At 36.3% G+C, this 19,408-nt stretch overlaps 1 protein-coding gene across 3 annotated transcripts in view; it reads right to left on the bottom strand.

Annotated features, from left to right (window-relative positions):
- RSF1 (remodeling and spacing factor 1) overlaps window positions 1-19,408 on the bottom strand; it is a 169,779-nt gene that overhangs the window by 36,582 nt on the left and 113,789 nt on the right. For all 3 annotated transcript variants that reach the window (XM_033862193.2, XM_033862192.2, XM_019948666.3), the window contains exon 5: window positions 15,466-15,620. In XM_033862193.2, the coding sequence (XP_033718084.1) occupies window positions 15,466-15,620 (155 nt within the window). The remainder of the gene's footprint in view (window positions 1-15,465; window positions 15,621-19,408) is intronic.

Below are 19,408 nucleotides of genomic sequence, written 5' to 3'. Positions count from 1 at the left end.
TTACTTCCTTCTAGTCTTATATATTTTTGAGAACACTGGGATCATGCTGCCCCATTTTTCTCACTGAAACATTAGCATTTTCTTATGATATTAAATGCCTTTACAGAAATTTGACTTAATTAGGTAACATCCCTCAATATGGTTATATTACAGTTTACTTTATCAAATGCCATTACTGAACATTTCAGAAGTTAGTATTTTATAAGGAAACTGTGTTTATCTGTCAACTCCTCTTTTTACCTTATCGGCTATATATTTCCAACTTTCATGGAGTATCTAATAGTGCAAATTTAAATATAACAAAAGTATGGGGCTTCCCTGGTGACACAGTGGTTAAGAATCTGCCTGCCAATTCAGGGGACACAGGTTCGAGCCCTGGTCCGGGAAGATCCTACATGCCGTGGAGCAACTAAGCCCGTGCACCACAACTACTGAGCCTGCGCTCTAGAGCCCGCGTGCCACAACTACTGAAGCCAGCGCACCTAGAGCCCAAGCTCCACAACAAGAGAAGCCACTGCAATGAGAAGCCCACACACTGCAACGAAGAGTAGCTCCCGCGCACCGCAACTAAAAGAAAGCCCGCGCTCAGCAACGAGGACCCAACACAGCCAATAATAAAATAAATAAATTTATTAAAAATAAATAAATAAATATAACAAGAGTCATATTTAATAAATATCATAAATCTTTGAATGGAATTACAGAGAATGCATATACGCTTTAAACTTGTGCTCAGGGAATCTGAGCAGTGTTTTCAGAATTCTTTAACTACTAATTTTACCTAAATTTTCCTCACCCTATCCTTGCAACTGAAAAACCTCACTTCTTAATGAAGTTTTACCAAGATAGGAATTAAAAACTTTTTTATGAACAGATTCTTGCCAAGTTGATACACCAGTTTCAACGTTTTCGTGGGAATAAAATGTAATAGACAGAAGTGAGATGAAGTAGGACATATTCTTTAAACTGAGAATTCAACATTTCTTTTAAAAAGTTAAGTACTTTTATTACAAACCATCATTTCTTTTATGTTCAATCATACTGCAAATAAAAAATTCAAGAACCACTGATAACTGCTGAGAACCTGAGATTAGAGTATTGTGCCTCCCTCTTTAACTGTCATATACTTATTTAACATATGCATGTCACTAAGAAAATTAAAGACATGGCAGAAATTATCTAGTTTGAATGTCTTCCCTTTCCCATTGATTAAGTAGGTTTAGTAAATTCTTTCATTGAAATTGGTTAATGTATCAGGAAGTCTAATTAAATAAATATCTTGGTTAACAATTAAAATACAGATTACCATCTTTATAAATAACTTTAGCCTAATACAAAGAGTATACTAAACACAATTTCATATTTTTTCTATATATTTTGGTTCAAAAGCAACTCAGGGGCTTCCCTGGGGGTGCAGTGGTTGAGAGTCCGCCTGCCGATGCAGGGGACACAGGTTCGTGCCCCGGTCCGGGAAGATCCCACATGCCGCGGAGCAGCTAGGCCCGTGAGCCATGGCCGCTAAGCCTGCGCATCCGGAGTCTGTGCTCCGCAACGGGAGAGGCCCGCGTACCGCCAAAAAAAAAAGCAACCCAGGATTCTCACTGTGACTCCCACCCAAGCTAAAATGACACTTTGCTTTTGGGGTGGTGAATGAATAAGTCCTTTAAACTGATTTTGATTTGAGTAACAACGTGACAAAATAAAATGAAGAGTAACATTAGTTTCAAGACTCCTAGGTTCAGTAATCCTAATTCAGCTAGTGGTGTATCTTTAGATATGTCACAAACTCTCTGATCCTCATTTCTTCATGTATAAATAAAGCAGCTGGACTAAGTGACCTCAACAATTATTCTTCACTGGCTTATATTTCTCTTAACCCTGAAATATTCAATATATTTTTTTGACTTAGCTCTTATAAGAGAAAAACATAACAACAATTATATCTCTAGCTCCTGTAGATCACATGGATGTATCCCTAAAACCGAAGACACAAAAACCATGACATGAAATGAAATTTTAAGCACAATCATAATTGGTAAAAAGGTCATTCAGTTATACAAGCATTTCTAACAAGTTCTGTCAAAAGGAAACTAACTGTAAAGGAAGATGCAAATAAGTTTAAGAGACATGAAATTTGAAGTAACAAGACTCAAGGAAAAATTCACCTCTAAAATCACAATGCAACAGCAACATTGCTTGACAAACTTAAGGTGATTCAAGACAAGTGTTACTTACTGTGGGTTTTTAAAGCACATTTACTCAACAATTATCTATTAACCACCTATTATGGGCTTTCCCACCCATCCCAATCACTATGTAATGAAACACTGAATGTCTATGTAAGTTAACACTGAAGGACATTGCTAGTTACCTATCCAGTATCAATCTCCTCTTCTTTCTTACTACTACAACTCTAATTTTGTTCAAGAAAGTACTTGCCTCTTCAGATACCTTATAGCTAAGGGTCATGTGAACCAATTCTGGCCAATGAGATGCATGAGGAAATCTGGGTGAGACTTACAAAGTTCAGTTGACCTATGCCTTCTGCCCCTTCCCCTGCTTTTTTTTTTTTTTTTTTTTTTTTTGTGGTACACGGGCCTCTCACTGTTGTGGCCTCTCCCATTGTGGAGCACAGGCTCCGGACGTGCAGGCTCAGCGGCCATGGCTCACGGGCCTAGCCGCTCCACGGCATGTGGGATCTTCCCGGACCGGGGCACGAACCTGTGTCCCCTGCATCGGCAGGTGGACTCTCAACCACTGCGCCACCAGGGAAGCCCTCCCCTGCTTTTTGTCCAGAGCCTGCACACAATACCTGGAGAGGGAACAATCAAAGCCACATGCTAAGGATGGCAGATTAGGAAGGGTACTTGACGGCTTCATGGAGCTGCTGAACCAGACCTGAACTGCTTACCACATGACTTTTTATTACAAGAAAAAAATTTAACTCACACTTGTCAGAATGGCCATCATCAAAAAGAACACAAACAAATGCTGGTGAGGATGTGAAGAAAAGGGAACCCTCATACACTGCTGGTGGGAAAGTAAACTGGTGCAACCACTGTGGAAAACAGGATGGAGGTTTCTCAAAAAACTAAAAGTAGAAATACCATATGACTCAGCAGTTCCACTCCTGGGTATATATATCTAAAAGAAACAACAACACTAATCTGAAAAGGTACATGCACCCAATGTTCACAGCAGCATTATTTACAATTGCCAAGGTATGGAAGTAACGTACGTGTCCATGAACAGATGAATGGATAAAGAAGATGTGGTAGATATATGCAATGGAATACTACTCAGCCATAAAAAAGAATGAAAGTTTGCCATTTGCAGCAACACAGATGGACTTGGAGGGCATTATGCTAAGTGAAATAAGTCAGACAGAGAAAGACAAATACTGTATGATATCACATATATGTGGAATCTAAAAAATATAACATATAGCATTATTGATATATATTAATAAATTAAAAAATCTTTTATTTTATGTTGGAATACAGCTGATTTACAATGTTGTGTTAGATTCAGTGTACAGCAAAGTGATTCAGTAATACATACACATATATCTATTCTTTTCCAGATTTTTTTCCCCATTTAGGTTATTTTAGAATATTGAGATCTGTGTGCTATACAGTAGATCTCTATTGATTATCTATTTTATATATAGTAGTGTGTATATGTTAATCCCAAACTCCTTATTCCCCTCCCCCACCTTTCCCCTCTGGTAACCAGAAGTTTGTTTGTGAGTCTGTTTCTGTTTTTTAAATAAGTTCATTTGTATCACTTTTTTTTTTTTTTTTTTTGCGTTACGCGGGCCTCTCACTGTTGTGGCCTCTCCCATTGTGGAGCACAGGCTCCGGACGTGCAGGTTCAGTGGCCATGGCTCATGGGCCCAGCTGCTCCGTAGCATGTGGAATCTTCCCGGACCGGGGCACGAACCCGTGTCCCCTGCATCGGCAGGCAGACTCTCAACCACTGCGCCACCAGGGAAGCCCTCACTTTTTTTTAGATTCCACATATCAGTGATATCATATGATATTCGATCTTTCACTGTCCAACTTACTTCACTTAGTATGATAATCTTTAGGTCCATCCATATTGCTGCAAATGGCATTATTTCATTCTTTTTGTGGCTGAGTAATATTCCATTATATATATATACATACCACATCTTCTTTATCCATTCATCTGTTGACGGACATTTAGGTTGCTTCCATGTCCTGGCTATTGTAAATAATGCTGCTATGAACATTGGGGGGCATGTATCTTTTTGAATTACGGTTTTCTCCTAATTTATGCCCAGGAGTGGGACTGCTAGATCATATGGTAGCCCTATTTTTACTTTTTTAAAGGAAACTCCATACTGTTCTCCCTAGTGGCTGTACCAATTCACATTCCCATCAACAGTGCAGAAGGGTTCCCTTTTCTCCACACCCTCTCCAGTATTTACTGTTTGTAGACTTTTTGATGATGGCCATTCTGTGTGCGGTGATACCTCATTGTAGTTTTGATTTGTGTTTCTCTAATACTTAGCAGTGTTAAGCATCTTTTCATGTGCTTTTTGGCCATCTGTATGTCTTCTTTAGAGAAATGTCCCTTTAGATTTTCTGCCCATTTTCTGATTGGGTTGTTTGTTGTTTGTTTTTTTTTGATATTGAGCTGCATGAGCTACTTGTATATTTGGAGATTAATCCCTTGTTGGCTGCATCATTTGCAAATATTTTTTCCCATTCTGTGGGTTGTCTTTTCTTATTGTTTATGGTTTCCTTTGCTGTGCAAAATCTTTTAAGTTTAATTAGGTCCCATTTGTCTATTTTTCTTTTTGTTTTGGCCACACCCACGGCATGTGGGACCTTAATTCCCCGACCAGGGATCGAATCCATGCCCCCTGCAGTGGAAGCAGAGTCTTAAGCACTGGACTGCCAGGGAAGTCCCTGTTTTTATTTTTGTTACTCTAGGAGGTGGATCCAAAAATATACTGCTGGATTTATGTCAAAGAGTGCTCTGCCTATGTTTTCCTCCAACAGTTATATAGTTTCCAGTCTTACATTTAGGTCTTCAATCCATTTTGAGTTTATTTTTGTGTACGGTGTTAGAGAATGTTCTAACTTCATTCTTTTACATGTAGCTGTCCAGCTTTCCTAGCACCACTTGTTGAAGAGATGTCTTTCTCCATGGTATATTCTTGCCTTCTTTGTGGTAGATTAATTGGCCATAGGTGCGTGGGCTTATTTCTGGGCTTTCTATCCTGTTCCATTGATCCGTATTTCTGTTTTTGTGCCAGTACTATACTGTTTTGCTGACTGCAGCTTTATAGTATAGTCTGAAGTCAGGGAGCCTGATTCCTCCAGCTCCATTTTTCTTTCTCAAGGTTGCTTTGGCTATTCGGGTCTTTTGTGTTTCCATACAAATTTAAAAACTTTTTTGTTCTAGTTCTGTTAAAAATGCCATTGGTAATTTGATAGAGATTACACTGAATCTGTAGATTGCCTTGGGTAGTACAGTCATTTTGAGAATATTGAGTCTTTCAATCCAGGAATGTGGCATATCTTTCCATCTGTTTTGCATCATCTTCGATTTCTTTCATCAGTGTCTTACCATTTTCAGAGTACAGGTCTTTTGCCTCCTTAGGTAGGTTTATTCCTGTGTAGTTTATTCTTTTTGATGTGATGGTAAACGGGATTGTTTCCTTAAATTCTCTTTCTGATCTTTCATTGTTAGTGTACAGAAATGCAACTGTTTTATGTGTATTCATTAATGAGCTCTAGTAGTTTTCTGGGCTCAAAATATTGAAATCATCATTTGATATTACCAACATGCATTTAATGGACAAATAATAGGAGCTGCCTTCACTAAAACATTAGTAATATCATTTTATTGCATGTTAAAGGGATACAAACTGGTGCCAATCCTTTTGTAACTTATTTAAAAATTGATGATATCAACATGGTTGATATCTGCCAAAAAGGTATCAAGAAGTTGTTTATAATTAAGTATAACAAAATAAAGCCACAGGGCACTTCCCTGGTACTCCAGTGGTTAAGACTCCAAATTCCCAATGCAGGGGGCCTGGGTTCAATCCCTGGTCAGGGAATTAGATCCCACATGCCACAACTAAAGATCCCACATGCCACAACAAAGATCCCACGTGCCTCAACTAAAAGATTCTGCATGCCGCAACTAAAAAAAAAAGATTCCACATGCTGCAATGAAGACCCCACGTGCCACAACTAAGACCCAGCGCAGCCAAATAAATAAATAAATAAAAATTTAAAAAGTAAAGCCACCCACAGAAAACAAATGAACCACTTAATAAATTATTAGAAGGCAAACAGGAAATAGAACCCTGTCAGCACCCGAAAAGCCACACACAAGCCTTTTCCCAATAGTAATTCCCTCTTTAACAAGTATAACTATTACCTTGACTTTTATATTAATCACTTCCTTATTTTGCTTTATAGTTTAGTTTTACCTTTTACTTTCTTTTTTAGGTCTCTTTAACCTACTATTGTTCCTCCATCCTTTATTTTTTTTGCAATTTATTTGAGTCACCAAATCAAGTAATTTGATGGTGACTCAATTCTATAATTTCTGGATTTTGCTGACTGCATTCCCATATTCCTCTGTCCTTTCTTCCCCTGTAAGTCATCACTTTAATCTATAGTCTGCATCAGATTCAGGTTCAATTTCTGTGGCAAAACTACTTCAGTGGTGGTATGTTCTTTATCAAGAGGCATTAATGTGTGATCATCTCTTTTCGTGATGTTAAGAGATGTTAATGCTGAGTATCTAAAACCTTTTCTTATTAGGGATTACAAAATGATATTCCCATTCTGTCAATCTTCCATCTGTGATTATAAACCCTATAAAAATAAACTTTACTAATTTATTATTTTGTTATACAGTGGTACAGTTAATACTGAAAAGTCAGGATTAAAGTTCAATTCTTTTTGTTTATTTAACAATTTTCAAAATAATAATTTGGTCTCTACTGGCATCCTCCAAAGGTAACCAGTTTTTCTATTAGTATTATGATGAAGTCATGGATTTAAGACATATTCAATGTGTTTTAATCCACTACAGTTATTATCCTTGTGATGCTTAAATTGTCCCATCTTAGACAATGGAAACCTTTTTAAGTTGGCTCTTGAGTCTTTCTGAAATGACTTTGATACAGTCCACACTACTTGGAATGACAGGATGTTTCTTGGCTCATTATGCCCCAGAACTGGAATCAGCCACTTTTCCAAGACGCCTTGGTTTACTTTAATGGGAAACTGTATTTCAAGACCACGATCTGGGTGCTAAAGGATGCTCACTGCTACTGGGTTGGCCATTGTTTTTAAGTCTTTTCAGTGGACAGAGCTAGAAAATAATAAAATTAACCCATGAGTTCATAATGATAGTTGTTTTCCTTAACTTTTCTGTCTTACATCTTATTTCTTTTTCCCACGCTGAGAATCTTGGTTTTCAAGGACACCACAGATGATATAATTAGAATATCAGTTACTTTTTCCTCATATTATGCACGTTTTCAGAATAACAATGACACCACCATCACCAAAGTGATTTAATGAAAGGTTCACAAGTTTTTGCATGTACTCTTCCCATTCTTTCTCCATTTGTTTTGTCTTACTATAGCTCCACTGTGAAAACACACAGCCATTAAAGACTACATGTTCTCTATATCTGTCATTTAGATTTAGTTACATGTAACTACCAAGTTAATGCTCACCCAACATTCTTTTTTAAACCTTTATTTTGAAATAATTTTAGACATATAGATGTGTTACAAAAATAGTTCAAGTACATCATCACCCTGTTTCCTCTAAGTTAACAACTTACATACTCACAGCACAATTATCAAAACCAGGAAATTAACATTAGTAAAATACTATTAAACATAAACAGATTTTATTTATATTTTGCCTTTTCCCCCAACTCCCACCCGATCCTTTCTGTTTGAGGATCCATGTCTCATTTTGTTCTTGTGTTTCCTTAGTCTCCTCCAATCTGTGACCATTCCTCATTCTTTCTTTGTCTTTTCTGACCTTGACAGTTATTTTGGAGAGTACCTCTCAATTTGGTCTTGTTTGATGTTTTCTCAAGATTAGATTAAGATATACATTTTTGATGAAAATTTCACAAAAGAAATGTTGTGCATTATATCAGAGGCTACATGATGATGTACATACCTTGATCATTCAGTTACGGTGGTGTTGGCTGCTCATTCCACTGGAAAGTTAACCATTTCCCCCTTTGTAACAGGTAAATGTCTTGGAGAGATACTTTGAGATTGTGCTAATATCCTGTTTCTCCACAAATTTGCACCCACTAATTTTAGTGTCTGTCAGAGATCTTGCTGCAACAATTACTACTGCAGCATTTCCCTAATGGTAAATTTGTATTATTCTCATTCCTTCTACACTGCAGGGAAATGTAGTCCCTGCAGTGCAAAAGGAATTAATTGACATTCACCTGCAGGGAAGACCTGTCCCTTCACCTCCATTTATTTATTTATTCAATTAGGTACTTATATAAGTAGGAACTTATAGATATTTTATTCTAAGATTTAAAATCTATCATCATATAAAGTTGTTGCTAAAACAGTTCTGCTCTCACCACTGAGAGCTCCTTCCAGTTGGCACTGTGTACTACTGAGATGCCTAAATTATTTTTTGAATATGTCCTTAATTTCTGTCATTCTAAGATACTCTAGGCTTATCCTGTATTTTCCCTGCCCATCTCCTGAATCAATCTTGTCTTTAAGGGGCACTAGTTCCTTTTAATGGAAAACAATATTTTGAAATAAAAATCTAGAAGCTAACGGTGCTTATTGCTACTGGGGTATCATTGTTCTTAGATTCCTCTCATGAACAGAGGTAAGAAATACATGTATGTATATTAAACCGTACACATGAATACATTTATATTTATTTCTATATCACCCACCATTGAGGTTTTGTTAGTCTTTTTGGCTATCTGAAGCTCATTCACTAGAAGATCCCTATAAAAAGACTCATGGGAAATTAGGTCTTCGGTAGCACTTTACCTGCAGCCTCTATGTAAAAGTCAGTTTGGCTAGACATAAAATCTCTGGTTCACATTTTTCCCCCTTAAATATGTTATGGCATTTTCTTCTGGCATAAGTCATTGCTTTCAAATATAGTGATGGCAGTCTTATATTCTTTCCCCTATAAGTTACCTGGTCTTTTTGTCAGGATTGCCAAAGTACTTTCTTCAAAGCCCAATAATTTTACTAGAATATGTCTTGATGTTGGTTGTTCTGGGTTGATTTTCCAAGGTACACAGTGTCTTTTAAATATGTAGTCTCATATCCTTTTTTTATTTCAAGAAGTTTTGTTAAGCATAGTCTTTAGCATTTTTGCCTGTTCCCTTGCTTTGGTTTTCTTTTTTATGGGCCTCTGTTGGATTTTCATTGCGTATCTTCAAATCCTTATCTCTTTCTCTCAAATCTTTATCTCTTTATTCATTTGTTTTTGTTTTTAACTTTTTTAAAAAACACACACCTTTCCATCTGCTATTTATTAAGGGCACTAATTCTTGTGTTTGTTGACTGAGATGTTATTCATAGATTTTTGAAAAATCATAACTCTACCACCTATTAAGTTTTCATATGTTTAGTAAGAATGTGTTTTGGGTAAGCTTTCATTCTCTGCAGTGATGTTATTCTACTTCTTATTCTATTTTGTTATTATAATTCTGTGGGATTTGACCTGGATCTTTTTTAATTTTTTAGTTGCTCATTTTTATGGCAAGTAGACAGTTTTTCTAATTTCACAGCTATAGAGCTCTGCATTTTTTATATTAAAAATTAAAGTGACTTATTTTACGAGGTCACCTACCTCTAGCCTTCTCTCATACTTTTATTTGCACCTTCTTTTTTGCTTGTCTCCATTGTCTTTATTGTACTTAATTTAGATCCTATTCCCAGCAGATTGCACAAAGCTCTGTGTGGAGTTTAGTCCTGGAAGGGAGCTTTGGTTGGAGAAGTTTGAGAAGTCATAAGGCCTAGAGTACCCGAGTCCCTTTAAGATCTTAATTTCACATACTGTTTATAGTTTTTCATTTTTGCCATCAATATGTTCCTTTTATAGGGGAATCTGTAGAGAGTCAAAAACCATGCCACTGACATTTTCCAAAAATTATGAATGATAACTTAAATTATCACCTTCTGATTCTAGGCACAACAAACTCAATCAGAAAAGAAAACTTCAACAGTTTCTCTAATCATGAAACGTTTCTTTTTCTTTTCTTCTTCTTCCCTTCTCTCCCTTCCTTCCTTCATAGAGTAGAATGAAGAGCTAGTATAATACTAAAAACTAAATAATGATGGTATTCAATTACAAAAATTGTATGAATATCCTGAACATAGAAGCCCTGTACACAAAACTATTCTTTAAAATTCTATTAGGCGGGGCTTCGCTGGTGGCGCAGTGGTTGAGAATCTGCCTGCTAATGCAGGGGACACGGGTTTGAGCCCTGGTCTGGGAGGATCCCACATGCCGCGGAGCAACTGGGCCCGTGAGCCACAACTACTGAGCCTGAGCTCTAGAGCCTGTGCTCCGCAACAAGAGAGGCCGCGATAGTGAGAGGCCTGCGCACCGTGATGAAGGGTGGCCCCTGCTTGCCACAACTAGAGAAAGCCCTCGCACAGAAACAAAGACCCAACACAGCAAAAATAAATAAATTAATTAATAAACTCCTACCCCCAACATCTTGAAAAAAAGAAAGTGTTGTGAATATCATAAACAAATTTATTAAAAAAATAAAATTCTATCAGGCATTTTCAAATTGATAGAATTTTAAAGAATGGTTTTGTATATATAGGGCATCTACATGCAGGATATTCACATAATTTTTGTAACTGAAGGTCATCATTAAGTTTTCAGTACTGTACTAGTAAACTTTGGTTTACTAGTTTGGTTTACAGTAATTTATCCTGTAGCTATTCTCTCCACTCTGTCAATATTACTTCAGGAAGGCAAAGTAAACAACATTAATTATTCTCCTTAAGACTGAATTCAGGGCTTCCCTGGTGGCGCAGTGGTTAAGGATCTGCCTGCCAATGCAGGGGACACAGGTTCGAGCCCTGGTCCGGGAAGATCCCACATGCTGCGGAGCAACTGAGGCCACGCGCCTAGAGCCCGTGCTCCGCAACAAGACAAGCCACCACAATGAGAAGCCCGTGCACTGCAACAAAGAGTAGCCCCAGCTTGCCACAACTAAAGCAAGCTCACGCACAACAAGGAAGACCCAATGCAGCCAAAAGTAAATAAATAAATTAAAAAAAAAAAAGACTGAATTCAGAAAACCTATTTTGGAATGCAGGCCATAACATCCATTTCTAGATACCAAATGCAGTATAGGAAAGTGCACCAGATTATCCCTTAACTGCTACATTTCCTATTGAACCAATTTCACAAAAAATGAATAAATCAACTCATAAATTGCAATATCAAAAATGTTTCCATTATATCACCAACCCAATAAATTGGAGTCTTTGGGAAATATTAATTGATAAGGTAAAGATCCTTCCCTGAATATTAAAAGTTTTAATCCCTCCCCCCACCAAAGCTTCTTAGCATCACACCATGACTAGGCCATCTATGTTCCATGGGCTAAGAAAAGCTTTTTTCCTTCTCCTGAGAACTTGACTGTTGGTTAAGTTCTGCTCCTCTTATAAACCAAAAACTGGATGTCAACTCAATCACTAGGCCACAGAGCTCATGTTATCAATAACATCTTACTGACGAACTAAATCTGGATTGAGAAAAAAAAAAAAAGGCACTGAGAACAGTGTTGTCACATTGTGATGATATACGTGTCAGCTATTTTACCCACTACAACGTAAGCTTCACAAAAGCAAGGATTTTAGTCTGCCTTGTTTACTAAATTCCCATGCCTAAAATCATGTCTGGCACATAGTAGGTGCACAATAAGTATCTGTCGAATGAATAAGAATTATTTTGCTGTTAGAATAAGAGAAACAGAAGAGACACTATCTAAGAGAAAGAAAAAAACCAGAGAACTAAATGTCTTGCTCCTCCCCTCCTTTGCTTTTCCAAGAGATGTCCTGCCCTACAGACTTTCTTTTAATTGTACTGAGAGTCAGAACATCAGCATTCACTGAGAAATATTTTCAGAAACAGCTGTATGAAAGCCTTTGTTGTCCAGTTGGCCCTCTGCATCCTCAGATAGAAAATATTCAGAAAAAAAAATCCAGAAAGTCCCAAAAAGCGAAATTTGAATTTGCCATACACAGGCAACTATTCACATAGTATTTACATTGTATTAGGTATTATAAGTAATCTATGGATGATTTAAATGAAGTACACGGGAGGATGTGCATAGGTGGTATGCAAATACTATTCTATTTTATATAAGGGACTTGAGCCTTCTTGGATTTTGGTATCGGCAGAGGTTCTGGGAGCAATCCCCAGAGAGACCAAGGGATGACCATATTTGTTTTCAAGGTTAGGAGAAGACTGCCTGTTTATAACCTTGATACTCAAACTGTGGTCCTCTGACCAGCAGCATCAACTTGGCCTCTGTAAAAATGGTGAATCAGATAAATCACTAGGTAAACATCATGCATATTAAAATTTGAGAAGTACAGTTCTAGATCACTCTAGTTAAGGGCATAGGCTTTACAAGAATCAGAGTTCAAATCTAGACTCTGACACATTATTATCTATATGACTTGGGCAAGCTTATAACCTTCCAAATTCCTTCATCTGTAAAACTGAAATAATAATAGTAGTACCTCAAAGAGCTGCTAATCCTTTTATTAAGAGGATTAAATAAAAATGCACATGAAGCATTTGGTAGGCTGCAAAAAAGCAGGACAGGCCCAATAAATGTTAGTTGCTGTTATTGTTGAAATTCCCCCCAACATAAGGCCCCCAACAGTGAAATTTTAGAATTAAATACAAGAAAGAGCTTTACTTTATTGAGGAAATAGTTTGTTTTTCTTTCTAATTTAAACTATACAATGACACCCCCCCCTTCAAAATCAGTGTAAAATTTAAGTTCACTTAATAGGAATAATTGCCTCTTAAATTTCTATTGCCTTGACCTCTTTGGTCTTGATTTAAATACATTGGAGAAGAAGCAAACACAGGAATGAATGACCAAATGAATATTAAGTCTAAACTCAGAACTAATCCTTAGGGATGCTACTAAAAAAATCTGGAAAATTCAATAACATTATATAGTAAACTTGAAATTTGCTAAGAAAGTAAATCTTAATGGTTCTCATCACAAGAAAAAGTTTTTTGTAACTTTGTATGGAGACAGATAATTACTAAATTTATTGTGGTGATCATTTCACAAGGCATACAATGTCAAATCATTATGTTGTACCCCTGAAATGAATAATAATGTTATATGTCAATTATACTTCAATTTAAAAACATCTTAAAATTCAATAGTGGGTTTAGAGTACTTTAAAATTAACTTTTACTGATGTAGGCTACAAACTGAATTTTAAGATATAGAAAAGAATTTTTCAAATCAGAAATATGGCTTATGAGTAAGACCACCAAAGATATCTGAAATCATATAAACACTGGTCAAAGGAGGACAGTAAACAGGATTTTTGCTAAAAGCAATGCTTAATATGTACGAACATTATAGCCTACATTAAAAGGCATAATTACTTGTTTTTATACAATGCTTGCAGCTAGGGGATGACTTTATGGTTAATTCCCTCAAAGCAGCGAATAAGGTAAAAATATATTGCTTTCAGATTCTAATCAAAACAGTAAAGGAAAACTAACAGTAGAGGAAGAAAGCATAATAAGGAGAGCAAATTCTCTCCCCTGTCATTAAAAGGTATGTTATCAACAAAAAGTATTAACTAAAATGATGTTAGACAAAATTTCAGTTGGTTTCTCTGCTTCTAGAAAAGTTAGGACTTGGTTCTGTCCTTCTGAAGAGGTTACAATTTGATCTGGTCAGTTAAGCATATTAGGAAGCTCAATCAGGAAATCAAGTTTAATAATTATAATTCTTGGAGACTTAAGGATTTGCTAAGGGCAACCCAAAACAAAACAAAGAAAACCAATCCACACCACACACACACAAGCAACTGAAGAATTGGCAAAGAACTTGAATAGATATTTTTCCAGAGAAGATATACAAATGACTAAGTACATGAAAAGGTGTTCAACATCATTATAGTCATTATGAAACGGAAATCAAAACCACAGATAGGGCTTCCCTGGTGATGCAGTGGTTGAGAGTCCGCCTGCCGATGCAGGGGATACGGGTTTGTGCCCCGGTCCAGGAAGATCCCACATGCCGCGGAGCGGCTGGGCCCGTGAGCTATGGCCGCTGACCCTGCATGTCCGGAGCCTGTGCTCCGCAACGAGAGAGGCCACAGCAGTGAGAGGCCCATGTACTGCAAAAAAACCACCACAGATACCACCTCACATCCATTAGAATGGCTATTATTTTAAAACAAAGAAAAGAAAAGGAAGTGACAAGTGATGTGTACCTTGTGAAAAAACTGGAACCCTTATGCATTATTGGTAGGAATGTAAAATGGTGCAGTGGCTGTAGAAAATGGTATGGCAGAGGCTCAAAAAATTAAAAACAGAACTATCATCAGATCCAGTAATTCTACTTCAGGTATATACCCAAAAGAAGTGAAAGCAGGTATCTATACACCCACTTTCATAGCAGCACTATTCTCAATAGAAAAACGGTAGAAGAAACCCAAGCATCCAGTGACAGATGAATACATAAAATGTGGTAGATACACACAATGGAATATTAGCCTTAAAAAGGAAAAATTCTGATACTTGGACAATATGGATGAACACTGAAGACATTAAGCTCAATGAAAATGAGACGGTCACAAATGGACAAATACTACCATGATTTCTCTGAAGTAAGGTTCCTAGAGTTAATCAAATTCATAGAGAAAGAAAGTAGAATGATGGATGCCTGGGGCTGAGGGGAGGAGGAAAGGGGAATTAGTGTTTAATGAGTACACAGTTTCAGTTGGGGAAGGTAAGTCTGGAGATGAATGGTGGTGACAATTGCACAACACAAATGAACTTAATGCCATAGAACTGTACACTTAAAAATGGTTAAAATGATAAAATTTTGTTATGTATATTTTACCACAATAATTTTTAAAAAGTTCACTAATATTTTGTACTCTTAAATTAGTAACAGATATTATGTTTTGATGATATGAACATTTTTTATTTAAATTTTTTAAATGTTCAATATAAAAGACCAAAGTCCTCAATGGTTTTTTGCCGCTGTTTCTTTTTTTTTTTTTCATTAAATAAAAGGAAAATGTACCTCCTTTTACAGGAAGGGTTAAAAATTTTCAAATTGAGGGAATTTCAATTTATATAGCTGGGAAGAGGAGTAGAAAAGAGAAGAAATTACAAAACAAAGCAAAACAAAACACACAAAAAAAACCTTGTTTAGGTGTTTCTTCCTCCTTTTTAGTCTCCTCATCCTCTAAGCTGGGACTTTCCCGGGAAGAGTTGTCCTGTTGGCTAGAGTTTTTCAATAGTACAGGATCAATTTGTGCTTTCAGGAGCGCAAGAGTCTCAGCCAACTCGTTTCGATTTCTAAAAAAGTGGAAAAAAAAAAAAAGACAGCATAAAAATCTTTCTTGTTTTCTAAGACCTGTGTTGCCAGGGGTTGGGGGGGAGGGTCAGAGAATTGGGAGCCTGGGGTTAGCAGATGCAAACTAGTATATATAAGATGGATAAACAACAAGGTCCTATTGTATAGCACACGGGACTATATTTAATATCCTGTGATAAACCATAATGGAAAAGAATATGAAAAAGAATATGTATAACGGAGTCACCTTGCTGTACAGCAGAAATTAACACAACACTGCAAATCAACTATACTTCAATAAAATTTAAAAAATCTTTCTTCTGTTCTAAAGAGATTTCAGAATATATCTATTAGAAATTAAAATTGAAAAAAGAAAAACATATTAAGAACATCAAAAAACACTAGTACAGGACTTCCCTGGTGGCACAGTGGTTCAGAGTCCACCTGCCGATGCAGGGGACACGGGTTTGTGCCCCGGTCCGGGAAGATCCCACATGCCGCGGAGCGGCTGGGCCCGTGAGCCATGGCCTCTGAGCCTGCGCTCCGCAACGGGAGAGGCCACAACAGTGAGAGGGCCGCATACCACACACACACACAAAAAAAACACACAAAAAAACACACTAGTACAGCTAACCCTAATTAACCTTAAATTTTAAAATTAAGTATTAGGAATGAATACATATTAAAATAAACTCTTCCCCAAAGAGGGGAATAGTCTTAAGACTATTCTATTGATTTGAATGGCAATGCAAATCTCTTTGGTTAAAAAGAACAATAGGAACAAAAATTAAACAAAAAGCTAAGTTGGATAATTTTTTTTAAATACTATGCAATGTCTAGGGAGTACAAAATCAATGGAAAACTTCCTTGAAGAAGAATTTTTTTTAAACTAAATGATTCAAGTTTTTGATTCATATGGGAGTAAGAACTCTTTTCCACCTACAGAGAGAATAATATTTGAAACTGCTAAGGAAGTCTACTAACACAGTTCAAAAACCCAAAATTTTAAGTTATGGATGCTGCTTTGTCAATTAGAGTTTACAACTACAGGAAGGGAATTCATTTTGAATAAAAATTACAAGAAAATCCCAAATAAATAAGATACCAATCTACCAATTATCTGTTTTTTCTACCAAATCCGCAGGTGTAGTATGGTCAATTTTAATGCCACTTACAAACAAGAAAACTAATTTAAATATTTTCCTGCTCAGATAAACAGGGTGTAACAGTGAAAACAAAAAGGAAACCCTGGACTAAGAGTTGAGAAACTTAGTTCTAGATCTGCTACTAAGTTAATTAAACAGCACCATGATCTTCCCATCTGTGTCATCAAAGCACCGTGCATGCACCTCTAATTCTATGTAGTTAGTATTAAGATGAAACTACTTGTTTTCTTATCTGTCATGCCACATATGTCCTCTATCCTGTTTCCACCTCTGTGCTAGCTGCCTTATGAAGTAGGCTCTAAAAAAATGTTTAATGAATGAATAGAATCCCTGTTCCTAAACTAAATGGCGATGTACCCCTGGACAGGTCATCTATCTTCACTAGCCCTGAGTTTCCTTACCTATAAAAGACTAGATTCTCTCAAGTATTATTAAATTGGCTTCCAAAGAAAGTAATAAAATTGCCAGTGATTGACATCTTTCAGAAATTAAAATGACAACCATTTTGTCATTGTGTATGACAATGAACACAGGTTTATACATATTAAAAATATTGTGCATGGAAATGAATACGTTTATATATAACTATCACATTAGCATATACAATAAAATGAATAGTTTTAGGATTTTAATTACCTAATAGTAGAAGGTCAGATTAGATGCACTTTCAAGATCATGTCTGGTACTACATCCACTTTACAAAAAAGGAAAATTAAAACCTAGATATGTTAAATAAATTAATTTTTGGCTAAGTTTCTATCTCTGAATTTCAGTAGACCAACCTGATTCTAACCTAAGCTTCTATCCACTTAATGTTATTACTATGATATTTCACTGAAAATTCTATTTGTTATTTTTTGAGGTCATGCTGGGAACTGCATGACCTCAACCCATTTGTTATTTTTTGAGGTCATGCTGGGAACTGAAAAAAATATTGAAGTATTTCACTATACCTATTTTTAAAAGCTGCTGAACATTACAAGAGTGCCAATATTGCTAGAAAATCCATGTCAATTACTTCCACTACTCTAAGCAACAAAAAAATTTAGCAGAAAAATTAATTAAGAACTCCCCTAAAGGCTTTTAACCTGACTACAGTATTAAAATGCAAACCTAAAATAGCCATTATATGAAAACAGAAAACTACCCATCTGGATTTCTCCTGTTTCAATCTTACAATTAGATTTAGTATGCTAAGTAATTTTTAAAAAACCCTAAATTAGAACTAGAGGGTATTTTAATAAATATACATATATTAAAATTATATCCAAATTTCTTACAGGACCTTTTATTTTTAGTACGATTTTTAAAGGTTACTTTCCATTTACAGTTATTACAAAATATTGGCTATACTCCCCATTGTTGTACAATACATTCTTGAGTCTATCTTACACCCAACAGTCTGTACCTCCCCCTCCCACTGGTAAACACTAGTTTGTTCTCTATATCTGTGAGTCTGCCTATATTTTGTTTTATTCACTAGTTTGTTGTATTTTTTAGATTCCACATGTTAGTGATATCATAAAGTATTTGCATTTCTCTGTCTGACTTATTTCACTTAGCATAATGCCCTCCAAGTTCATCCATGCAAATGGCAAAATTTCTTTCAAGACTGAGTAGTATTCCATTGTGCGTATATGTGTATGTGTGTTTGTGTATATAAATATATGTAAACCACAACAGATTCATGTATGTTAATTTTGTTTCCTGCAACTTTTCCAAATTCACTGCTGAACTCCAGTAGTTTTCTGGTAGCGTCTTTAGGATTTTCTATGTACAGCACCATGTCATCTGCAAACAGTGGCAGTTTAAGGCAGTTTCCTCCTTTCCAATTTGTATTTTTTAATTTCTTTTTCTTCTCTGATGGCCGTGGCTAAAACTTCCAAAACTATGTTGAATAATAGTGGTGAGAGTGGGCAACCTTGTCTTTTTTCTGATCTTAGAGGAAATGGTTTCAGTTTTTCACCATTGAGGACAATGTTGGCTTTGGGTTTGTCATATATGGCCTTTATGATGTTGAGGTACGTTCCTTCTATGCCCACTTTCTGGAGTGTTTTTATCATAAGTGGACGTTGAATTTTATCAAAAGCTTTCTGCATCTATTGAGATGATTATATGGTTTTCATTCTTCAATTTGTTAATGTGGTATATCACGCTGATTTGCAGATATTGAGAAATCCTTGCATCCCTGAGATCAATCCCATTTGATCACAGTGTATGATCCTTTCAACGTTCTGAGATTTTTTTTTTGGCTGCGCCACATTGCATATGAAATCTTATTAGTTCCCTGACCAGAGATCGAACCTGCACCCCCAGCAGTGTAAGTGTGGAGTCTTAACCACTGGGCCAGAGAAGTCCCCTTTTAATGTATTACTGGATTCGGTTTGCTAGTATTTGGTTGAGGATTTTTGCATCTTTGTTCATCAGTGATATTGGCCTGTAATTTTCTTTTTTTATGATATCTTTGTCTGGTTTTCATATCAGGGTGATGTTGGCCTCATAGAATGAGTGTGGAAGTGTTCCTTCCTCTGCAATGTTTTGGAATAGTTTCAGAAGGATAGGTGTTAACACTTCTCTAAAGGGTTGGTAAAATTCATAACTGACCCACTTTGCTGTACAGCAGA

This window comes from Tursiops truncatus, chromosome 8 (genome assembly GCF_011762595.2).
Source record: "Tursiops truncatus isolate mTurTru1 chromosome 8, mTurTru1.mat.Y, whole genome shotgun sequence".
NCBI lineage: Eukaryota > Metazoa > Chordata > Mammalia > Artiodactyla > Delphinidae > Tursiops > Tursiops truncatus.
This window is presented reverse-complemented; position numbering and strand designations above follow the sequence as displayed.